At 46.3% G+C, this 26,117-nt stretch overlaps 1 protein-coding gene across 7 annotated transcripts in view; it reads left to right on the top strand.

The window, feature by feature from the left end:
* EP300 (EP300 lysine acetyltransferase) overlaps positions 1-26,117 on the top strand; it is a 520,888-nt gene that overhangs the window by 63,875 nt on the left and 430,896 nt on the right. For all 7 annotated transcript variants that reach the window (XM_085601052.1, XM_085601051.1, XM_085601048.1 and 4 more), the window contains exons 3-4: positions 6,307-6,483; positions 6,896-7,157. In XM_085601052.1, coding sequence (XP_085457178.1) covers positions 6,307-6,483; positions 6,896-7,157 — 439 coding nt within the window. The remainder of the gene's footprint in view (positions 1-6,306; positions 6,484-6,895; positions 7,158-26,117) is intronic.

Here is a 26,117-nt window from a genome sequence, read left to right as displayed (position 1 = left end):
TCAGTGCACACGTTCACTAAGCACTACTGCGTGGACATACAGATGAACAAGGAAGCACAAGTAGGACAGAAGGTGCTCCAACATATATTCAACGACCAACGCTCATCTACCACCCAGCCGTCACAAAAATAGCAAACCGCTACAAAGTCTATGCACAGCATATTGAATCCAGAAAGATTCACGCTGCAAAACGAATAGTTTCTTACCTGTCGGTGTAGTTTTGCAGCTTGAAGATCTTTCTGGATTCACTAGCGGACCCACCCATCTTCGCCAGAAAGATGAGGCCGGAGGGCAAGGTGGAATAACAAGTGAGGTTGAGAAGAATAAAATACTGAAAAGAGACTTGGAGAATAAACCAGACTAAAACCGCCTGGGGTTCAAAAAAAAAAAAAAAAAAAAGAAGACAAAAGAACAAAACAAGGGAAAAAAGAACCCGAAGATGGCGCCCCAAAGGTGGGACTTCCGCAGGAAGCGCGCCGACGTCACGAGAGGTACACAAATGGTGGGACGTCGACGCCCACCTGGGCTACGAAAAAAAAAAAGAGACTACGTATCAGGACCCAACCACAAGATCGCGGAATAATGCACAGCATAGTGAATCCAGAAAGATCTTCAAGCTGCAAAACTACACCGACAGGTAAACTATTCGTTCCAGGTTGGTAAGAAAAAATCAAGACATCGTCCGCATAGAGGGCGATCCGATCGTGCAGGCCATGTGCCCATTCAAACCCGGACACCTGAGCGTCCATCCGCACCCAAGCAGCCAAGGGTTCCATTGCTAGAGCAAAGAGATGCGGAGATAGCGGACACCCTGTCTGGTGCCCTGCCCAATAGAGAATGCAAAAGAGACCAAGCCCGCCACTCGCATTGATGCCGTCAAGTCAGTATATAACAGGGTGAGGTAGGACAGGAAACGCGGTCTGAAATTCAGCCGCCGCCGGAGCGCAAATAAATAGACCCAGCTCAAGGAATTTAACTCCCTGTCCATATCTGCCAACAGAACCGCCGCCCGTTCCCCCAGTCCCTGGATCGTCGAGACTGCCTCATGCGCCCGCCTAATATTATGACGGGTTGTACGCTGGGGCATAAACCCAGCTTGATCCAGGTGTACCAGCAAGGCTATCTGAGAGTGGAGGCGGTTTGCCAAGGCCTTAGCCAATATCTTGGCCTTCACGTTCAGGAGGGAGATTGTGTGATACGAGGCATGGTGCCCTGGCGGTCTACCAGGCCTATGAAAAACTACTATCTCGGCATTTCTCCAGTCACTTGGCAGAAACCCCAGGTCCCTGGCCTCCTCCACCACCCTGCGGTAGTGGGGCACCAGCTGCAGAAAGTATTTCTTAAAGAATTCACATGGAAAACCATTAGGGCCGGGGGCCTTGCCGGAATTAAGATCTTCCAGGTCCGCCCCCAGTTCTTCAGTAAGCAAGCCCTCCAATTCTTCCCTAACCGCATCTGAGAGTGCTTTCGGCGGAAGATCATCCAAGAAACTGTCAATGACGTCCGCTGGGAGACATTCCACGGGGACATATAACTGAACATAATACTCTGCAAAACTACACGCAATAGCCGACTCGCCTGACACAGGTAGCCCACCCGATCCCACCACCCCGGGGAGGACCTGGGGGTGCAGCGAACCTTGACACAATCGATGCAGCATTTTACCAGATTTGTCGCCCCATTGATAAATCCTACTACGAATAGCAAGCCAGGTCTGTCGAGCCTCATCCAAGAGGATATGAGACTATTGCTGCTGAGCTAGCAATAATTGATGTCGAGCCATCCGCCTCGAACCAGGGCCTCTTTACGCAGCCTTCGGGCAGCAGCGCAAAATGAGATGTCCAGCCCCCGAATAGTGGGCTTCAAGGCCTCCCAAAGAGTCCCAGCCCCGGACACTGAGCCCGGGTTGACTGCCAAATATTGATCAAGGGCATCTGCCATTCGTTCCCTGCAACCCTCCCTCTGAAGGTTCCAGACTGATAAGCGCCATCGGAATGGCCCACAGGCTACCCCGGCTCGTATAGTAAGTGCCACTGGAGAGTGGTCAGAAAGTCCCCGCGGGAGAATGTCCGCCGCCACTCTACTGTCGAAGACCCGTGGAATGAACAGATAATCTAGGCGGGAGAAGGAACCATGGACTGACGAAAGATATGTATAGCCCTGTGTATTACCATGCATCCTGCGCCAGGGGTCAACCCAATCAAGGCTCGTCACTAAGGAGTAGAGTTTAGTAGGATGGCGGGCCTCAGGCAAACCCGCCCCCCGACATCCATCTATCTCTGGGCAAATCCATCACATCGTTCCAATCCCCTCCCACCACAGCAAGGCCCTCTGGTATATCTGTCCACGGGGTCATAATTTTTTCCGCCTTCCCCCAGGAAAGAGGCGGGGGGCATAGATGCTCCCAAATTCCAACATCTCGCCTCCTACCCTGCACAAACAAGTACCTTCCCTGAACATCTCCACAGGTCTTAGTATGTGTGTATGCAACCCTAAGGTGTATTAAAATAGCAACCCCTCTGGAACCCCTCACAAACCCGGAATGAAAGACCTGTGTAAATCCGAAGCGCTGAAAGCATAATGCCTTAGTCCCCATGAGGTGGGTTTCCTGCAACAATGAAACATCCGCGCGGACGCGCTTGGCAGACTTCAAAATAGCCCCCCGTTTGATCTTGTCTAATGCCCCCCTAGCATTCCAACTAAGGACCCTAACAAGACCAGGGGACTCCCATGCATCAACAGACATTCCCACTCTGTGCAGAACCCATACAGTACGATGGCAGCAGCAAGAATCTTCCATAAGATAAAACAGAGTCCAGAACGCAGGTAGACAGTGCAGCAACCCAACAACCCCCTCCCCCCCTCACTGTACTTACAGAACAATGAAGTACCTGTCGCGGCAGGCAGAGCAGGCTGACCCCAACAGGAGGTCCCACCCCTCACCCACCAACGGATCCCCAAGCCACAGCCCTTTGTCTAGTGGCCTCCTCTCCTTCAGTGGAGCCCCACGGAGAGACTGGCCAACATGCACGCCTCTGAAAATTGCATGGTCAACCTGGTGTCAGTCCGCTGAGACCCGTGGCTGAGAAACCGACCCCTTTCAGGCCGCAGCACCTGCAGACTACGATCGACGCCTGGATTTGGAGCGTCTGCCCCCTCGGCCCGTGCTGGTTCCGGGCAGGCCCACCCGAAGAGGAGTCGGAGTCTCTTCCCGGAGGAGAATGAGGACTCAGCCGCACAGTTTAATCTGTCCAGTGAAACACCTCCTCAGGTGAGTCAAAGAAGTGGGTGCGGGATCGGTAGACTACTTGCAGCCTGGCCGGATAACGTAGAGCATAAGGGAGTTTGAGTTCACGGAGGCGGGCCTTGGTGGCTAGGAACGACTGCCGCAGTTGCTGCACCAGCTTAGTATAGTCTGGAAAGATTAAGATGCGCGAGTTATTGAACATCAACGGTTCCTTAGCCCGGGCCTGTTTCAGGATAGTGTCCCTGTCGTGGTAGTTGAGTAGCTTGGCGATGACAGGCCGCAGACGGGCACCCGAGCGCGGGGGGGGGGTGCTTCTGCATTAGAGCCCTATGTGCATGCTCCACCACAAAGCAAGTTGAGAGTTCCCCAGTTGGGAGCCAGCCCTCGAGCCAGTCCGTAAGTAACCGCTCCATATTCCCGGGAACGCCGGGGCCCCAACGAGGGCTCAAGGGCACCAATCTCAGCGACGCTCCCCACTCAGCCGATGTCCACAACACGCCTCACCGGCTGTGCACAGATGAGCATAAATGCCCACTCTTCAAGCACTCGCGCTGTCCGGCCGGCAACCGGTCGAGGCGAACAAATAGTCTGTGGGGGCTGAGACACGATGGGCCGCTCCAACCTGACCCACACACAAGGTCCTCCCCCCGGGCCCCCAGGAGATTCAAACACTGAGAAGTGTGGGGGGGGGAGAAGATGAAGAAGCGGGAGGCACAGGTAGCGCGGCAGTACTCACTTCATTGGGCACCTGGATAGAGGATACCCCGGCCGTCGCGAGAGGCCCCCTCTCCACCAGGGACTGCTCGGGCCGGAGCTACAGCATCAGCAGCGTCCCGCTCTCCCGGTGTCCCAGCCACTCGACACTGCAACCTGATCAGGCCGCCCACGACATCCTCTCCTCCGACCACGGACCAAAGGGCCACCAATGCCGCAGAGTGGGCCCTGCACTGCAAGTCTCAGCTGAGACGAGCCCTCTCAGCGGCTGCAGTCAAACACCGCGGCAGGACGTCCAAGCAACGCGGCAGCTCAGAAGACGGCCGCATCATACATGGGCTGGCGATCGCCGCACCACCGCCTGCGAGCCTCCGACTGCTCCAAGAACCCCCTCGGGGGACATACCTCAGCGGGCTATGTAAGCACGGCAGCCCAGGGACTAAGCAGAACGCCGAAGAGGCAGGATAAAGACAGGATCAATGTGCGGCTGGACGGAGTGCGCTCAGCTCACGTCCGCCATGTTGGCCTGCTAAGCCATGCCCCATAGCCTGGTGTTTGACCGTAGGTTGTGGTTTGTTTGTGAAGAGCAGGAGTGACCCTGTAGGAGTGCAGAAATAAGCTGTGTAGTGTTTGTGTGGGTAAGTGGGTGTAGCATGTTGCTTTACAGTATTCTGAAAGCAGAGTGAGGAGAGCAGAAGTGTGAAGGACCCATTACGGTGCACTCGGATGACTCCAAACTATGGCACTGCTCCTGCTGGCCTTGGTCCAAGTAGGGAGGGTCCTGCATCTATTGTTCTCTTCTACACGGCCCTCCCTTTCCATCTGCTTTTTTGCAGGCCCAGATTCATGACTTATACATTGAGATGCAGAATATGTGCTTTTTGGAAAAAATGGCAGATCTTTTATAGTGCGTAATGCCTACAAGGGACACTCCAGTGCCCCAGTCTTTTTGCCCAGCACACTAGGGTCCTGACTTCTTCAGAAAGTCTTGGATACCTCACCTTCTGCATAGCTACTCAGTTATTCTGTCCATCACACTACTGTACCTGCCTTTGCCTCCTAATCAGTTTGCAACCCAGGCCCAGTGCTTACGGAACTGCTGTACCTGGAGTCCACCTGGGTCCCTTACTAACTTTTCAGTGGTCAATTTCTACCGCACAGTGTCTGCGCCTATGCCTGTAGTGGCATTGGTTCCTTTTGCTGTACTCGAGTGGCAATTCATTTTTTAAAATTAATTTTGCATTTATCTGTTTGCTTTAAGAGTTAGTAGGTAAATCTTGAGATTTCTTCTTTACTATATATGGAAATGCCCTCCTATCACCTTTAATTTGCGTTAATGTAAACCTTGTTAATTTTTACACTTTAACCATTGTACTTACTGCTCCTGTTTTTTCATTTACGGGGAGAGACTCACATATCCCTCTTTATTTCCTCCCCTAGCCCTTTTTTTCCCTTAAAGACATACTTTCATCTTAGCATTGCCCTTTTCACATATTCCCTTTACCCTTTCCTCTTTCTCAACATAATTTTAAATTCTGTGAGTTAATTATCAGACATTTTCAATTTGCACCCCTGTCTTCCAGCACAGAACATTGGGGCACCCCACCCGGACAATTCTAAGAGGCCCACCCACCTTTAGCATAACGCCTAATGGAGCCATCTCCTGCTCAGTACCTCAGAACCCTCCATCCCTCTTTATTATATAGTAATTTGGGGCTTTGCATGACCATCCCTCTGCCACTGTCTTGGTAGTAACTCACACAGTTGCACTCTAATGTCAAACTCCATGGTTCTACAGTACCCAATCTCCGGCTGCCAGTCCAGTTTGTTTGGTATGTGGCAGAAATAACTGTGATCTCTCGTCGATTACATTCCTGAGGAAACTTATTTTTTTTTCTTTACTAGTCTTGGGAAGAGTGACTGTGTAGGCTTTCTGTTTAATGACAGTTTTAACTAGTTTTTACAGAATCATAGCAGTTAATGCTTTCTTGCTTCTAAAGGGCAGTTACAAATGTGTGATTGTAACATTACATTGATTTGCACAGGATAGGGAATTAAGTGGGAAAAGCTGGATTGCGTGACGTTGAATCTTCTGTAATAAGATGGTTAGTAAGAACTGTGGAGCATTGGCAGAGATTTGTCGGAGTCCTGGAAAATGGCAGCAGGCTTCTGGAGGTGCATCAGCAAAACTGTTGGGGTTGCCTCCTTAGCCTTCCCCCGAATACTGAGCTATTATGGCGCTTTGTCTGTGAAGCCTTTCTGCCTTAAGTTTTTTTTTATTTTTAGAAGGCATCTGTGCCTACCCTCCCTAGATCTGTCTGAGCCTTCATTACTGTTTGTTTCAGATGGCAATGGTCAATGCTCCCAACCCCTATGGCTCTCAGTACAGTCAGGCATCAGGGCCACAGATGGGACCAGGTTCACTGGGGCCACAGATGCAGAGCAAGTCTGGCTTGCAGAACAGCTTACCGCAGTTCAACATGGACAAGAAAAACGTCCCTGGAACAGGTCTGGCGACCATGGTGAGTACAATGCTGAGTGTTATGTTAATGTTTGTATCTAACCCCCCCCCCCACCCACCCCACCTGTGCTAAAATCTAAGTCTGGAGCAGCACTGGGCTCTTCCTCCCCATGGGGTTTTACTTCAGCACCCGGTTCAGAGCTAACCAGCAGGTGCTGCTGCAAATGGAATCCTGACTTTTCTCCCAGATTCAGGTTTTCACAGCAGGACTCTAACTGCCTCCAGCAGGTGTTGCTGCAAGGGATATCATCAGGGGCACTCTAAAGTGATAGCTACAGCACCACTCAGCCAGGGATTCCATACTTTAAGTTACTTGTTTCCTTTTATTGACTCTATCTTCTAGCGTGCTTGGAATGAGGAACTGATAGTGTATCAAAACTGCTTGTTTATAATCTTCTTTCTCCATTCTGCAGGCCCAACAGCAGTCTCCTCAGGTCCAGCAGGCTGGCATGGTTTCTGCTGCCCCTCCAGGCATGGGCTCCGGAGCACCTACTGCCGACCCAGAGAAGCGCAAACTTATCCAGCAGCAGCTTGTGCTCCTGCTTCATGCACACAAGTGTCAGCGACGCGAGCAGGCCAATGGGGAGGTGCGGCAGTGCAACCTCCCACACTGTCGCACCATGAAGAATGTCCTCAATCACATGACCCACTGCCAAGCTGGCAAATCTTGCCAGGGTGAGTTGCTGCTTTTCGATGGTGGAGTAAAAAATGGGAAGTGATTAGGGTGTGGGGGGCAGAGGGGTAACTATTGCTTGTGGATAAAGGGAGGGTAGATGGCCACCATTGGTGGACTGAGTGCAGTGTACCTGGTCCCTGCTGGAGAACAGGTATTGATTGCTGTTAATAGCCTGTGTTGCAGGCCTTCTGTGAATGGGCAGTCTAAGTGAAAGACTGACCAGGGTAACATGTACTCTGTGATCTGATGGAACAGATACTGTGTGACCTGGTGGAACAGACTGTGCTGATTAGCTAGAGCCTATGGTGGTGTGCATTTGAGGATGGAGACTTGGTATCTTGTTTCAGTCCTGATGCGAAATGATAATCAGGTTTGTTTTCCACATGGTTGGCATTGGGAACTGGAAGTAAAACTTGGGCGCCACCCTTTCAGTATCAAAATCAGTCTAGGTGCCATAGGTGCAAAGATAGACAACCAGATGAACACTGACAACAATCCCATGGGACTTGGTCATCTGCGTTTTTGGAGTTGAACAATCCAGGGACAATAACTAAAGGCTTCCAGATATGTTTGTTTTTAAAAAGTCAGTACAAAGAGCTCCTCTGCCAACTAGACGTGAATCAAAATAGTCCTGTTTTTTTCACCCCCTGGTGTAACTTGCCACCCTGTCCAGTCTAAACACATTTTTTCTTGCCTCTATCAAACTCATAGTATCCATTCTGGCTGTAACTTAATCAAACCCACACAGCTTCTAAATACACTTTTGAGGATCACCCACTGATCAGAGAAGAAAAGCACCAATGAAAACCTAATTCTGCATAGTTTATTTTTCATTGATAGTCAGTGATGTTAGAACATTTTCTGCTGTATACTTTGACTCCAGAATGCTTAATATTAAATATTTGTCCATAGAATAATAAAAACAAGATGACATTGTCCTTATGTCAAAACATTGAGCAGCACCCTTCTGAAGCATATCTAATGTAAGTTTTCCAAAATTTCGATTGTTGGAATGTCAGAGGAGACTGTTTTATTACTGCATTGCAGCATATGATGTACATAATGTTAAAAATCTGCTTACCCTTTGTGGATAATTGCAGCCTGATCAGCTTACATAGTAAAATTGTGGAAAAAAAACACCTGTGCCTTCAAGGAAGCTTCCATTACCCATGATGCTTGGTACTGGCAGTTGCCTTGCAGTCTTTTTTTTCTTTTTTTTTTTTTTTTTTTGCAGTATCATGTCTCTCAAATGCATGAGATAAAGCAACCGGGGAGGCAGACGGGCTTTTGATTTCAATGACCATTCCTATTATGCAGAATCGGAAACATCCAGTGCACTAGCATTTCTCTTGTATGGTGTGGGTATGTCAGTTCTATCTCGCGCACAATATGATTATGACCAGCAATTTCTGTGTGGGAATTGAGCAGACGGCATGCATCATAAATCTCTGATCATGCATGGAAATGCCCATTGTGATTAAGTGTCCCATATATTTTGTGTGCGCTCAACTTTTGTGCATGAAATGAACTTGCCGGGCCTATAATCCATGCTCAATAGGCATATATTTGGTGCTTGCCGTCATCCAGAAAAGTTTATAATCCTGGTCATGGGAAAGGGAGGAATGCCATATGTGGGCACTATGGGCATATATTCTCTGCGCGACGTGAGAATGACCAGCATATTTCTTGTATGTAAGTGGTAAGAAAAGCATACATCCTATTCACAACATTGGGATTATCGGCATTGTGTGCCCAACGGTTACCCATGCCTTAGTTTTTCTGAATTCCTTGTCCATCCTGAAACTGGTATGCTGGAACAAGAGATGTAGTATCTGGAATTATTTTATATAGCTTCAATCTGTTAGTCTGTTATTTCAACTCTTATCTCATAATTCTATTCAGGACATTCAATCGAAGAATGTCATCTACCATTTTAACCCTGAATGCTAGCAATCATCAAGAATTGTACAGCGTTACTCTAGGTGTCTGGATTATTATTGGGTGCCAGTCCTGTATAGATAACATATATGATGAAGCATAGACTCAATCTAAATACCTCTACTGTTCCACCTCATTTCCAGCCCTCATTTTCTCACAGAGGTCTTTGAAAGAAAGGTCACAAAAAAGTTCACGCTCGTCCAAACCCACTACTTTATTCCAGTCACTGGTTACGTTTTGACATTCAGATTTGCGAAGGTGAGCTTGGCTGATAATCGGACGTTCTCTCCTTGCTCACTTGCCGTTAGCCACCCACATGGCCTCTGTTTACAAACTACCATTTTCCTAGACTCCCTGCAGAAATGAATCGTGTTCTTCTAAGCACCCTTAGTGAATCCTCCACAGTTCTTTTTGAATCATGTGGAGCAGACTAGAAAGTGTTTTCTGGTGTCCTACATTAAAAGAATCCTGTGCTGTTCACAGTTCTCATTTACTGAAACTAATCTTACTATCCTGATCATTGCTTCTCTTCAGTGTTTATAGTCTGCCCTGGCCCATGCAGTAGAACACAATCTCCAGTTTTGAAGCATAAATTATCTTTTAGATTCACATGTTATGTAATATACTGCCATCAAGTGGTTTGGCCAGAGCCTGAATACTTTTACTGTAAGCCCACAATGCCCCTCTTTTTATTTCTTTTTGTCTGATATTTGTTTCAGAAGTGCCCTTAGAGAGGTTCCTAAGAAATTGTCTGAATCAGTTGAGGACCTTGAACATCCAAGTGGTTGAGAGTATGACGTATGATTGAGGTTTTTTGGGAACGTTTTTTAGATATGTTAACGTATAGTCCAAAAATGCTAGTTAGTTGAAATGAGATGCCAGTGGTTCATCGACTCCATTTTGGAATACTAGTCTGGTTTTTCTTTTTTTGTCTAAATTGATATTAGAAGTTCATTCTCAGTGACTAATAACCAGTATGCATGTTTTGCCTAACAATAGACTGATAGTGTGGAAGCATTGTTTTGGCTGATAGTTATTTAAGCACAAGGCTTTGTTCAATTGAGATTCGGTATTGTGAGCTGATTGAGTAGGAAAGTTAAGTCTACAGTGCCCCATATTAAAAAGCCATCCGAACTGTTGAAGGAAAAACTGACTTTCATGAAGGAAACTGAAGTGAGTGGTCTAAAGCCACTGTAAATGCGGAGGTTTGGTGCATGATCATGTAGAGCAAATAAGGATAGGAATAGTTGGTTAGCTTAGTGAAGGTGTTTTGTGCTTTATATAGGTTAGATTGGAGCTTGAGACCAGCATTTTCTTTCCTGTTGTAGTAGAGACTGTAATGGATAAAGTGAAAGGTAGACCTGAAATTATTTCTGCTTTACTGTGTGTGGGGTCTGTGTTGTGGTTAAAGTTGAGGGGATGTTGACCCCAAGTCAGGAATTGTTTTTTGATATCTTCAGCGACACAATAAAACAATTTAAACAAAGTTGAGGGGAGAGCTGGCATCTTTTTTTTCTGTGACGAGCAAGGCAGTGGCAATAGAGCAGTTGTGGCACTTTGACGGTCAACAAAGCTTCATTTTCTGCAGGCGCCCTTGAACATATTTCACCCACTTATATTTTGTACTTTCTGCCAAACTATTTCACAGGATTTTAAAAAGCACAGACTACTAGCACCTCTAGGATTTCCATTACATTCCTTAGGCTCCCAGTTCTTGCACTTTCCTCTTTTTTGTACTATCCTGGTCAGTTGTTTACCCATGAATTGTGTTTTGCTGTTAGCTAAGATGGATGCTGGCATGTCAACAGTGAGTAGCTCGTGTGTTTTTTCTTTTTGCACTTATTTTTTTCTCTCTTACCTTCAGTGTGGGTTTGAGAACAGGTTACACCGAACATTCTTCTGATTCATAGTGGAGAAGGTACACTATCAAATTAAGATGTTACCATTTGGAATAAAATAGTCGCCAAGAGAGTTTACGAAATGTCTAGTCATTGTGGCAGCGCACCTAAGAATAATGGTAATACTGTATACTCCTGTCTGCATGATTGGCTTGTGAAGTCCGACTTTCATGTAATGTAAAGGAAACATAAACACAGTAATAAGAACACTTCACAAAGTGGGGTTCTACGTCAATTATGAGAAATCTTCTCAAAAGCTGGAACGAGAAAATAATTTCCTGGGGTCAATCTTAAACTCAGACTTTCCTAGTACCAAAGAGTCTGAGCAACAGTGGTCCAAGTTTGCCTTTACTAGAAAGGTCACCACCTGACATTGAGGATGCTGGGAACGATTGTGTGCATGATGGCTTCTTGCATCCCCCTTTGTACTCCCCAGACAAGGTACAAAAGCAAATACAGTGGTGGAATACAAGCAACGCTACAATGGTAAGACATTTTAAACCTCCAACTTTGTCATGAACAATTACAGCAGCCTAACCCCACCTCTGTTACTAGTGACCATGTGCTCAATCAATCAGGGGAATTGTAAGTGCACTACTCACCTGTGAGGGTTTCGGGGGGGAGGGGGTGGGGTGTTAAGCAGCTCTGTTCAGTCGAAGAGCCAGGTCTTGAGTGTCTTCCTGAAGAGGTTCAGGGAGGGAGCGCTTCTGATGTCGATTGGGAGCTGGTTCCAAGTCTTGGGATCTGGTGAGATGTGTCATAGAACCATTTGCAGTCCTGCCAAGTACCGCCCATCAGGCTTTAGACTAACTCGATTTGGTGTGGTGCTCTGCATCACTGCACTGTCACGCATTATAGGCATAGCACTTCAGCTGTTAAGCCGTTCACGTGGCCTACTGCTAAACTAAAGCTGGAGTGGCTGGCAACGTGCTGTGGTGTGCGCACGCTGCTAACGCAGGCTTGGTGGCTCATCTGGCTGAGTTAGTACCAGCTGGCTGCTACAATCTATCAATAGGAGATTCCTGCCACGGCTCTGATTGACGTCACATGGAGGTAGTGCCCAGTGGCTACTACCGAGACATCAGCCGAATCAGGTTGTGTAATAGTCTTATTTTAGCCACTGCGGGACGTAACATCCTGCTAGTGCTGCTGCCATTTGTGGAAGGCTCTCTAGTAGGTTTATGTGGCAAATAATGGCAGCGCTGCTCGCACTGCCTCTTAACTACAGTAAATTTAAAATCACAGAAATGACCCTGCCGTGAATTCAAGTCTTCGATTCCGGTTGTCGAAGAAGGCCTTCGGGCCGACCTGAACCTTGGCATGTGGCTCATGGAAAGGACGCCTTTCAAAAAGTGTCCCCGATGTGGGTTGAAGTTTCCCCACAACAATCTGCATGTGGTGTGTAACCTCTGCCTCTCTCCGGAGCACGAGGCTAGAGACTGTCCAGCTTGTGCCTCTTTCCGCTCCAAGAAGACCATCTGGGATCGACGAGCTTGAAGGACCATGGCTCGCTTGTCGACTTTGATCCCCGACGACATCTTCGAAGAGGGCGTTGATGTGCCAGAGGAGCGAGTCGAAGAAGGCCTCATCAGCGCCTCTGAAGCTGATGACTCCGATGTCGAAGAAGTGACTCCGGCTCAACGGGTCGTAAGTAGAGACGTTGACCCCGACCCACTCCCTACAGCAAAAAAGGCTTCAGTCACACCTTCACCTTTGGGCTCAGGTGCACACCGACACACTGCTTTCCAAGCCCCGCCCTCGGGCCCAGCAAAGAAGCCTGCCACCGGCGCCGAAGCCCAATCATCGGCACTGAAAAAGAAGCCGCACCCATCCTCCGGGCCGACCGCTACTTCCACCCCGAAGCCCTCAGCACCGAAGACACCAAGCAGTGATTCCCCGGCACCGAAAAAACACTCTGAGCCGACGAAGAAGCCACTCCCCAAAAGTTCGGACTCACACTCTTTGGAGCCAAAAAAACCATCGACACCGAAGAAGCAAACAGACTGGTAAATCACATGGCTCCAAGCCCAAAACCGCTCCGGAGCCGGGTCCGAAAAAGCCCTCGATGTCGACACCGAACACCTAACCTTCTTCAGAACAGCTTTTTCGACTAGACCCTCAACAAAAAACTCTAGCTAAAGACCCTAAAACTGGTCAATTGACTCTGAGTTCCAGGAAAAGACCACTGGACATGCCTGCACCAGCTCCACCACCTAAAAAGAGGGACATAGCCACATCACCTCTTAGAGTCCCTTCTCCACCACCTCCCCCACCACCTCGTTCACCTACACCATCTCCTACACCAGTAGACGATGACGACACATCTGATGACATAATGAATACAAAGAAAGGGTCTCTACCCGTAATTTTGCAAACGTACAACGTATTGTTATTGAATAGATCAACACTAGGACTAAGGAAAGGGGAGGGAACAAACAATGAAGTCAAAACATAATCAAAAAAACACAATTTAAATGTAATAATATTTTTTAATTTTTGAAAAAAAGTTTTTGGGGGAATATATTAAACCAGTTTCAGATGAATGAATTCAATACATAATCAATTGCATAATTAAAGCAAAAGAGATTTTCAGAATAACAATGAAAATATTGGACAGGGTCCCAGGCGTACTCAAAGAATCACACACTTACACATTCATACCAGGATCAATCCACAGAATCAGCACTCAAAATATACATTCACATATAAAAAGGATGCTCAAAAGAAGAGCATGACTCCGTATGTACACAAAATGAAATGAACATTCAAAATCGTATTAGGCGACATATGTTCAGTTTTGAGGAATGGGAACTTGTGTGTACCACATGTAGACGCCGACGCGCGTTTCGGTGAAAGCACCGAAATGTAGGTGCCACCTTCCTCAGGGCGAAACAGAGTCTTGGACTGAATATAGTTACGTGCTGGGACCTATCAAAAAACATAATAATGATGAAGTGCTTATATTATATAGATAAATAGATAACATTGCTTGTCCAAAAGTAAAAAAAACATAAGTGAACCAAAATCCTTAGTCGTAAGTGTTGACGGTACACTGACAATAAATGGAACTCTTGATCCCTACATGGAGGGGTAAAGGATAAATAGGAGAATACACTAGATAAGCCAAGACATGTAGCCAGACAGGAAGAGAAAAGTAGATAAAGGGGGGGGGGGGTAGAAAGGAGGCGGGGGGGGGAGGGGAAAAAGAGAAAGAAGAAAGAGGATTTTTTCACAGGAGGGCTTAAAGGATCGTTAACGCTCACCTGCGTAGTCACATACGAAATGAATACAGGATAGTTATGGTGGTAGTCATTCAACGCTAGTGCTGGGGTGCTTCTGCCAGGGAGTACATACAAAAAAACAAAAAAGCAACAAGATTGGACATGCGGGTCTTGGGGGGGCGGGGGGGGGATTCAAGTGGTCAAAACAGGTCATAATCGAGAGAATCCAGAGAGTCTCTAGTAAAGAAATGTGTGGAAAACGCTGAGATTTTGAGTATTAGTAAGGTCACATCTCTGTTCAAAAATGCATAACACTGAGGGTCACGTAGAGCATGAGAGGCATGTGAGAATATTGGCAGAGTACAAAATAGCTGCACTGCGATTTTAAGTGTCTGCAGAATAACGACTCAGTTCAAGAAAGCACGACACTGGTAGACTGCAGAAAAGCTGCCGGTGGCACATAAAAGAAAATAGAAAAAATATAGAGAATTTACCTAACGGTCGAGGGTATGTCCCCGTACTCAACTGCAGGAGGCTAATTAAAGGAGTTCCGGGTGTGGCGAGGGGGAATCAGTCGATCCTGCGGATATTAAATAACATCGGATAGAGTGGTAGGACAAACGAATGATTCGTAAGGGAAAAAGGGGGAAAGAAAAAAGTAGAAAACAGATAAAGAAATCAAACTATATCTACCTGAATAAATAGGATTGGACGAGCCTAGGAAGGCGTCTTCATAATGGAAACCGCGGGAAAGCTCCGTGCGAAGAAAATGGACCGGGCAGTAGCGCTAAAAGTAAAATTAAGTATATATATATTTAAATGGCATATAAAGAATTTATATAACGTTGCGAGCGTGCTAAAAGAAAATTATATAAAGAGTCGCAACTATAAGACGTACCAGAAGTAACTGAAGTGAGCAATCGATTCGATATGCTCCGGGCAGAGGCAGCGGGTTCAGGAAGGATGGGTCTGTCCGAGGAGCAAACGCGAAAGAAAGGCGCTGTTCGGGAGGGTCAAACTGCTGCTATGTAAGGAAACGGTACGAGGCGCGGGATCCAGAAGACTCCAGGCAAAAAGGCTCAGGTGGAAGACATCATTCCGGAGAGTAAACGCGCGGAGTTGGCGCTGTTTAAATAGGCCAATAGGTGGACACGTCATGGTCAGAGCGTGTTAAACAAAATACAGCGGGGGGAGGGGACAATGAGTGGCGAGTCTTTCTGCAAGGAAAAACGTGGGAAAAAGAGTGAAAGAAAGTCGTGGGCCTGGTCAAAGGTCAAAAGAATATGAATAAATTCAAGATGAAATAAAAATAAAATAAAAGAATGAAAATACTGACCAGGATGCCAAAAACAGTAATATGAAAGATATAAAAAGATTTAGAAGGCAAGGGAGCCAACTATAGAATGGGCACAGAAGTGCAGATAAAAAACGAATGGAGACCAAAATGGTCACATGCCTATCTGCGCTTTCTACTGTGGCATTCATGAAGCAGAGACATAGTTAGGGGAAGATTTAGCCAATGGCATTTTCCCAAGGGATGGATTCGTTCAAGCCCTTCTCCTTGCATTTAAGGACAAAAATCCAGAAAACTTCTCGTTTCCTCCGTGTATTGTTGCTGTCCGTTCCTCTTTGGGTACGGATCTTTTCAAGAATTGTCCAGCGAAGGTCAGTTTCAGAATGATTCTTTTGGGCCCAGTGATCGACTAGGGGTGTTCCATGTTTTAACCTCCTGATATTGGATTTATGTTCACCTATGCGTATTCGTACCTCTCTGGCTGTTTCGCCTACATAGGTGAGGGAACAGGGGCATTGGATGGCATAAATACAGTTGGACGTCCTGCAGTTGGTCATATCTTTCATATTGACCTGGTAGTCATTTATGCAGATATTGTCACCGACTATGGCGTGAGCGCAGGCATGGCACGTGCCACACTTGTGATTTCCTTTAATGGGATCCGATCCCTCGATAGACCTTTGTGTCCAGTTTCTGGCTTCTGGTTGTTTGGCTTTCACTACCCAGTTTCTTATTTCTGCGGAAGGCAAAAAGAGGTTTGGGGATATGGGCGTTCTCTGGATCTAGATTGAGTAGGTGCCATTGCGCGTTGATATTTGCCTGAGTTTGTCGTTCATGACAGAATGTTTGGTAACACAAACCAGCTTGTCCGGTTGGTTTTGTGGTTTGGGTAAAAACATGGCATCACGATTATAGTAGCGAGCTCTCTTAAGGGCATTCCTGACCATTCTACGGGGGTATCCTCTTTGAATGAACTTCTCTTTCATAGTTTCTGCATGGATGAGAAAATCGTCGACAGTGGTGCAGTTTCTACGCAAGCGTAGAAACTGGCTGAATGGTATTCCATCCTTTTGGCTTCTCGGGTGATAGCTGTTGAAATGAAGGAGAGTATTCCTGGCGGTAGGTTTGGTATAGAGAGAGAAGCAGATTTTAGAGTCCCGATGTTCAACCCACACATCAAGGAATTCTAGTCTGATGGTACTTGTGTGGGCGGTGAATCTAAGGTTGACATCTGCTAAATTGATCCATTCAATGTATTCTCCCAAAGTTGTTTGGTCACCGGTCCAAATGAAGAAAATATCGTCTATGTACCGGGACCAAAGACGCACATTTTCGAAGAATGGGGCAATTTCATTAAAGATGTTGCATTGCTCGAAATGCCCCATATACAAGCAGGCTACACTCGGGGGCACAGGCCGCCCCCATACTGACTCCCTGGACCTGTTGGTAGTATTTTCCATCGTATTCAAAGAAATTTTCTTCCAGAACTATATTGAGACATTGGACCAGGAAGTGAGCATTGTGTAAAGCAGGATGTTTTTCAATAATGTTGGTCACAACACTGCATGCCTCTGTCTGGGGAATGTTTGAATACAAAGATTCAACATCCAGTGTGACCAAGATTTCCTGTTGTGGGTTGTACTCTGATCCTTCTAGTTTCGAAATGAAGTGTCCTGTATCCTTTACATAGGATTGTAAGGATTCCACCATAGGTTGCAAGAATTTGTCGATGTATTTGGATAGAGGTTCGGTTGCAGAGCCTATTGTGGAAACTATGGGTCTCAGGGGAGGATTGGTTTGATCCTTGTGTGTCTTAGGAATTCCATAGATTATTGGAATGCGAGTATGCATAGGGGTGAGAAATTGTGCTTCAAGGGTACAAATTTCTTCTCTCTCAATCGCTGCTTCCACTGCTTGTAAGATTCTGCATTTCACTCTAGGTTCTGGGTTAAGCATGATCTTACGGTAGTGTCTTGGAGAATCAAGGAGATCTAACATTTTCTCATTATAGTTTCGACTATCGAAGATCACGATGCCCCCTCCCTTATCGCAGGGTTAAATGGTAAGGTCCCTGTTGGAACTAAGGGACTTGAATGCAAGGTTTTCCTCTTTCGTGATGTTATGAGTGGGAGTAGGGACAAATTTGATCGCCTTCTGAACTTTATTAAGAACAGCTTTTTCAAAAATACTGACTTCTGTTCCGACCATATCAAGTCCAGGTGTGAAAGAGGACGGTGGTTTAAGGCCTGAGAGATTCTCAGTGTCGGTGTTCATGTTTCTATCTGCAAAGTATTTTTTCAGTCTAACCTTGCGGAACAAAGTGTGCAGATCTTTTAGGAGTTCAAATTTGTTGATGCCCACAGATGGAACAAAAGAAAGGCCCTTGGAGAGCAAAGATAGAGTGGAACGGTCGATAGGTACGGATGAAAGATTAAACACAGGAATTTTGTCTATGTTCTCCAATACTGGCGCTGACGAGTCTGAATGTATTGTTGCGGAGGAGCTTGCTCCTGGTATTGGTTCCTGTATTGTGGGTTCGAGGGCGGGTCCTGATACTGACCTCTGTAAGGTGAGTTTAGAGATTGATTTTGGTAACGATTCTGGAATCTTGGGCGAAAGTTGCCTCGGCGATTGCCTAAAAAACGATTGTCAGATGTCGATCTATCGGTTGCCTGTCTAGCTTGTTGGTTGCTGTAATTGGGGCCTTCGCTGTCTGAGTCGGTGGTGTCGGAAAAAGTGACACATCTGATGACACCGGGGACGGTGCAGACGACCTGCCACTAGGGGACCCCAGTCCACCAACTTCCCCTGACCCCTGGGATGACTATAATACGCCTGATGTCCCTAATGTCCCACAAGATGACATCTATCCCTCTAGGCCTTCCCCACCAGAAGACACCATGGGTTTTAATCAGCTGGTACACCGAGCTGCCCAGTACCACGGGGTCGACCTACATACAGAACTGGTCGAAGAGGATTTTTAAATGGACACTTTTGACACCACCCAAAGGTCCACATCCACTTTACCCATGCTCAAAGGGGTTATTAAACACGCTACAGAGGTATTTAAGGACCCTGTTAGGGCTACAGTCATCAATCCTAGAATTGAGAAAAAATACAAAGCTGCCCCTACAGACCCAGCTTACCCTGTTCCATTAGACTCTATGGTGGTCTCAAATGCTAGAAAGAGGGCTAACTCACAAACACCAGGTGATGCAGCTCCGCCTGACAAAGACTCTAAACTCCTGGACGCCTCTGGCAAAAGAACAGTGTCACAGGCAGCTAACATTTGGTGCATCTCAAACACTCAGGCCCTGTTAGCCCGATACAATAGGGTTCACTATGATGAGTTGGAGTCCCTACTACAACACCTCTCGGACAAATACAAAAACAAGGGCAACGACCTCATACAGGAGGGTAAAATTATCACCATCACCTCCAACCTGTGCGCTCTCGATGTGGCAGATACAGCATCTAGAGCAGTAAACACAAGTGTCCTTCTCCGCAGGCATGTGTGGCTACGCATTTCCGTTTTTAAACCTGAGGTGCAAAGCTCTATCCTCAACCAACCATTCGACCAACAACACCTTTTTGGCCTAATGTTGACACATCCCTTGAAAAGATGAAAAAAGGACACGGACACAGCCAAATCAATGGGAGCCTTGCAATTGCAAGCTCCCAGACGTTCTTTTCGTCGCTCATCCTACAATGGCAACTCCAGGGGCTACTCATCTGATAACCAATCCACCTCTTACAAGACTCCCACCCAATCCACCTTCACCAGAGGTTATCAGAGAGTAGGATACATAGGCAACAATAACAAGGGCAGAGACAAGACTTAACAACACCCGCTCTGCCTCCGCTTCCCCCGTACCATTCCACTCCGGTCAGGGGAAGACTACAACAGTACTTTCCTGTTTGGACCAACATCACCACAGACAGGTGGGTGCGACAAATAGTGCAATCAGGTTACTGTCTCGAACTTACCTCTACCCCCCAAACATTCCACCTAAACAGCGTCCAATGTCAACAGAACATTTGACACTCCTGAAACAAGAGGTAATTTCCTTACTACAAAAAAGTGCAATAGAACTGGTTCCCCTGCATCAACAAAACATGGGAGTTTACTCTGTATTTTCTCATACCAAAGAAAGACGGCTCTCTGAGACCTATTCTAGACCTCAGGCCACTAAACCTATACATACAATCAGACCATTTCCACATGCTCACACTTCAGCAAATCCTCCCTCTGCTTTCACAGGGCTACTTCCTGGCTACCTTAGATCTCAAGGACGCCTATTTCAATATTCCCATTCACGCAGCTCCTAGAAAATATCTCAGGTTTGTAGTGGACGGGCAGCACTATCAATTCAAAGAACTCCCTTTCGGAGTCACACCAGCACCACGGCTGTTCACAAAGTGCCTAGCGGTAGTCGCAGCCCATCTAAGAAGACAACACATTCACCTCTTCCCATACCTCGACGACTGGCACATAAAAGGCAGCTTGTACAACCAGTGTGTTCATCACACTCACACGACTATCCAATTACTCCACGACATGGGGTTCACAATAAACCACACCAAGTCTCATCTGCATCCCCCCTCACACGCAACAGTACCTCGGCGCCACAAACGCCTCAAAAGCGCTAGCCTATCACAGTCCAGCCAGGATAGCAAGCATTCTCGCTCTCCTCACCAAATTTCAGCCGCATCCCTCTCTCCCAGCTCGAGTGTTCATGCAGCTCATAGGGATGATGGCCTCTTGCATATTCATTGTGCCTCATGCAAGACTCCAGATGCGTCCCATACAAGAGTGCTTAGCACGTCAATGGAACCAGGCTCAAGGACAGCTAACAGATCTGGTGTTGGTAGACGGTCGCACTCCTCGCTCTCTGCAGTGGTGGAACACCAAAAACCTTTCCAAAGGGCGACCGTTCCTAGAGCCAGTTCCTCAAATTGTCATGACAGTGGACGCGTCGCTCTCTGGCTGGGGAGCACACCTATTACATCACACCATGCAGGGCAGGTGGACACCTCAACAAAAGTTATTCCACATCAATCACCTGGAATTACTGGCCATATTCCTAGCCTTAAAAGCATTCCAAAAACAAATATCAGGCAAGACTGTCCTAGTCCGCACGGACAACATGACAGCCATGTACTACATACAGAAACAAAGAGGGACACACTCTCTGCAGCTCTCTCAGCTAGCACAGAACATATGGAGATGGGCAATATCTCAGAACATTTTTCTCCTAGCCCAACATGTCCCAGGAGTCCAAAACACCATAGCCGATCTGTTAAGTCGTCAAGCGCAACAGATCCACGAGTGGGAACTTCATCCACAAGTTCTTCAACCATTCTTTCAAATATGGGGGCAACCACACATAGACCTCTTTGCCACCCACGAAAACACCAAATGCCCAAGCTTCGCCGCCAGATACCCACACCCATTGGCCAAAGGCAATGCGATAGGGATGAACTGGTCAGGCAGATTTGCGTATGCCTTTCTGCCACTCCCACTCATACCACTGGTGGTGCGCAAACTACGGCAACACTCACTGACTCTCATTCTAGTTGCTCCAACTTGGGCCATACAACCGTGGTACACCACATTACTGGAACTGTCCATAGTTCCGCACCAAAGATTACATGTCTCACCACGCCTCTTAACCCAGAACCGTGGAGAGATCAGACACCCGGACCCAGCTCAGCTCAACCTTGCGATCTGACTCCTGAAATCTTATAATTCAGTTACCTTAACCTTCCTCCTGAATGTATGAACGTCCATAAGGAAGCTAGATGCCCTACCACTAGAGCCTGCTACGCAGCAAAGTGGAAACAATTTGTGATATATTGTCATAACAATAACATCAATCCCCTAGATGTGTGTATCCAACACATCATAGGCTACCTTCTACACCTACAAAGGTGCAACTTAGTTTATACGTCTATTAGGCTACACCTCGCTACACCTTGCTGCCATAGCAGCATATCTACAAAATAGACAACATTTATCACTATTCAGGGTACCTGCCATCAAAGCCTTTATGGAAGGACTTAAAAGGATAATTCCTCCCAGAGTTCCACCCTTACCTGTATGGAATTTAAACATCGTTCTCACATGACTAATGGGGCCTCCCTTTGAACCTCTACATAAATGTGAGCTACAATTCTTAACATGGAAGGTTGCTTTCCTAGTGGCCATTACTTCTCTAAGAAGAGTTTGTGAGCTACAGGCACTAACTATTCAGGAACCCTTCTTACAAATCCATCACAATAAGTTTGTTCTCCGAACTAATCCTAAATTCCTCCCTAAAGTAATTTCTCCCTTCCACCTCAATCAATCTGTGGAGTTGCCCGTATTCTTCTCGCAACCACACACAGTCGCAGAAAGAGTTCTACATACTTCAGATGTTAAAAGAGCATTGCTTTATTACATTGAGAGAACACAACTTTTTAAAAACGTTTTGTTTCTTTCTCACCACCACACAAAGGCAATCCCATATCAAAGTCTGGGATAGCCAGATGGATTGTTAAATGCATACAGATGTGCTACCACAAAGCAAAACTTACTTTAACTGCGCCTCCTAGAGCCCACTCTACAAGAAAAATAGGGGCTTCTGTGGCATTTTTAGGGAACATTCCCTTAGATGACATCTGCAGAGCAGCAACATGGTCTACACCGCACACGTTCACAAAACACTATTGTGTAGATGTGCAATCAAAACAAGCTAGTGTGAAGAGGGGGACTGCTATACAGTCTATGCATAGTGTGTAATCTGCAGCTCATATGCCTCGAACGGGAAATGCTACTTACCAGTATGCATCTGTTCTTGGCATGTAGAGCTGCAGATCTACACACGCCCACCCGCCTCCCCGGCTTCCTTTATCTGTTCCAGTATTATCTTATTTAGATACAGCATACAAGGGCATCTTCCGGTTTCTTACAAAGCTCCATCATTTCCCTGCTGGCAAAAAAACAATCAGAGTATGGAGCCGATGCCCATGCGCACTATGATCCTAAGGAGGAGTCACCTATCTCGTGACTTCCAAAGACTTTCCAGGACAAAAACAAGCGCAAACATCCAGGCCCAACACCAGATGGCAATCTTTGCATAGTGTGTAGATCTGCAGCTCTACATGCCAAGAACAGATGCATACTGGTAAGTAGCATTTCCCTTATTTTATTGTGGCAGTGCTCAATCAGCTGCGTGCAGTGCCAGCCCTGTTATAGTAACTGCAGCTCAGAAGTTCTGGAATGGCTGAAGGCCGAGGCTGCCAGCGGGCTTTGACCAAGTGTGTGCCTGAAAGGGATATTAAACTGTCTAGTACTCCAAGCCTCTTTCGCCACATAGGGTTACTCCATTATTGGAACTTTCATAGATTCACATGCTTGAATCATTCCCCGTCGTCGAGATGGGAGTTTCCGGTGCTTTTATAAAAGCAATGTTGCAATAGAAATAGAAGTTAAAGGCCTAAGGCCTCTTAATTTAGTAACATATCCCAGTCCTTATTTAAGAAAGGATCAAACTTAAGAGACAACCAGTCAGCTGACATCCCTCTAGAACTTTCCTGAAAGGAGCTCCAGTTCCTCAGATTTTCTACTGCACGTCGTGCTACGGAGTCTTCACTGAGCTCTGCTCAGTTTTTCTTCACAACTCTTGGAATCACCTTGTCTTTAGGTTTTTTCTTATTCTTGACATATTCTCAGGTACTTTATCTGTTCCTAGGTGTTCTTATTAACTTCCCTGTTAGACACACCTAAAGGCCTTTTCAGGCCCTGTTGTACCTGCAGGAAGAAAAGGCTGCATATCGATGATCCCCCATAAAGACTCTGTTGCCTCTATCCAGAGCATAAGCCTAAGGACTGTAAGGTATGTCATACCTTTTCATCAAAAACCTTAAAAGATCGTATGGGGAGGCTTTTATTATGGCTGTGGAGGCTTAAAGACCAAGATGACCCTGTTTCTTCTGAGAAGAGTGAAGATTCCTCACGGTCCTCTTCCAAGACGCCTCAAAAAAGACCACTGGATGACTGACTCTCCAGGTCATTCCCCGCAGCAACCTCCAAAGAAGATGCACAAAAAGTCTTCAGAAGGCACTAAGAAGCAGGATTTACCTTTCAAATTTGCTCCCCCACATCAGAGTTCGTTTTTTTGTCAGTAAACCTCTCAGGAAATCAGTTTCAGATCCTTCTAATCCTCCAACGAAGATAAAACATCAGTTTAGAGTGGGAGCCCTACCACTGCGAGGGCTCACTAAAAGCTGGAGCCCTCTTGGTAGTGATAAGTGCCCCTTTTGTGTGGATAAGATCGAATCCATGGATCACTTTTTTTTGTTGTCCAACTTACCTTCCACGCCGTATATGGCTTCGTCCCGTATGCAGATTGATGAGTACCCGTTCTGCAGAGGCTGCCAGTAGAATTTTGAAAACGGATACATCTAAACCTGTTGTAATAGATGTTGCCAAATTTATCAGCTGTGCGTGGATTCTTAGATTACGGAAACTCAATCCTTGATATGTGTCCCACTTGGATCTTGTTGTTTTTTAAATTAGTGTGATCACTATGGTTTTAGGTTAGATTGGTGTGTTTTATAAATTTTTACTATGTTTAGTCATCATGTTTTAATAATCTGACTACTATGAAATATTCTACATGATCTTAATATTTTTATCTTGTACTGCTATAGATATTGTACTCTATATGAATCTTTTAAAAATATGTATAGTATGTCTTTTATGATGTCAATCGAATAAAGACTTTCTGACTGACTGACTGATAAAACATGGTTTTAAGAAGCCTTGCTCAGCCCTGTCGATGGACAGCTCTGACGGTAAAATCGCCATTGACAGTCATTGGGGTGACATCGCGACGACCACCGTCGCCACTGTTGGCGCCAATCTCGGCGCCAATCTCGTCAAGTCCCGTTATCGTCCACGGTAAAGATTACCAAAGTCTCTAAGCTGTCGTTGAAGGCTCTGACAATGAAGATCCAGATGACGAGTTTTTTGTCGACAGTACTTCCTGCGTCGTCTATGAGTTTACCATCGACTAATCTCTTGTCAACGATTCCCCCCCCATTTCTTCGTGGACTGCCTCGTTGACTAGGGATGCATTGCAGACTGCAGTTTTGTCAACAGGTGTGTTACTGTCGTTCGTCGACGACTGTCGAAGATTTGTATTCCGGTGACGACTACTATGTTGACGACCCTTAGTTCTGGGACAGGAATGTACCTTTTTCAACCAAAATTTCAGCGGGAGAAGCTGACACCTTAACTAACTTCACCAAGTAGAGTCCAACCTCTGTTACCAGCTCATCTTTTGGATGATGAGGATGGTTATGACAAGGATAGCTTGTTTGGAGCTACGCAAAGTCCTTCAGAGCTGAATGTAAAATATCAAGAAGACTCTGATGATGAAGAATATTATGACCTACTATTTTCCTATCCTGATCAACGATGTAAACAGCAATTGCAACTAAAGATGGTATGCCTACCTTCCACCCTTGTTACAGACTTACAGTTTATGTCGGATTATAAAAAGTGATTTCATCCGTCGACCCAGTCTCCTGCACCTCCTCCACTTCATCTGGTGCAGTCGTCCCCCATCTCCTCCTCTGCCTCAAGTACCTGTACAACAGTTTCCATCCAGGGATGAAGAGGAAGAGGATCAGCAGGAAGAAGGGGAAATATGAGACGTACAGCAACAAGGCGACGAATGGGAGGGAGCAGCCAGGCGTTTCGAGCTTCTGATGCTTGTTCACCAAAAGGATTGTTTTCTGATTTCAAGGAACCCTTTAAGAAATTTAGATCAATGCCCATTGTTGATTATATTTGAGATCAAGGAGTCAAAATAATGCAGAATCCAGCAACAGTGCCACCAGTCTTAACAAGACTTGACAAATATAAGGCCCTTGACCACACACCTGCCTGCCTCACGCGTCACCCAAGGACTGACTCTGTGGTCTCTCAGGTGGCACAAGCAGGTCTATGAACCCCTCGGGTCTGTTATCAGCACCTCCATACAAGGAGAGTAGGAGACTAGACAACATTGGCAAACGTTTTTCAGCTATGTCTGCGTTTAACTGTTAGTGTCTAGTTCCTTAGTTCTGTTGGGCCGTTACAATAGGCAAATGTGGTCGGATATCGCTCCTTACATCAACAATCTCCCATCAGATGTCACAGATGAGGCAAAAAAGATTCGACTGGAGGGTGAACACTCCGGAGAGAATTGATTGTGCGGGTTCTGTCAACTGGCTGGGGCTGCAGTCTTGAGGCGCCAAAGATGGCTAAATGCCACAACATTTAGGTCAGTAGTACAAACCATGATATGCCCTATGACGGTGAGGAACTGTTTGGGAAGCATATCGATGAAGCCCTACAGGGAATCAAGAATGACACGGATACGGCTAAAGCTCTTGGTACCCTTCAATACAAAAGAATGCCTTTTCATGGTGCTCGAGGCAAAGGTCCACCATCCTACCGGGCAAGCTACCAATAATACCGGTATCCAATCTATACCTCCTCAAACCAACAATACATAACACAGTTTGCCCAGAGGCAACAACCTGTAACTGCCTACAACAAGTCCTCCTTTCTGGGGA

Source organism: Triturus cristatus, chromosome 4_2, assembly GCF_964204655.1.
Source record: "Triturus cristatus chromosome 4_2, aTriCri1.1, whole genome shotgun sequence".
Taxonomy (NCBI): Eukaryota; Metazoa; Chordata; class Amphibia; order Caudata; family Salamandridae; genus Triturus; species Triturus cristatus.
This window is presented reverse-complemented; position numbering and strand designations above follow the sequence as displayed.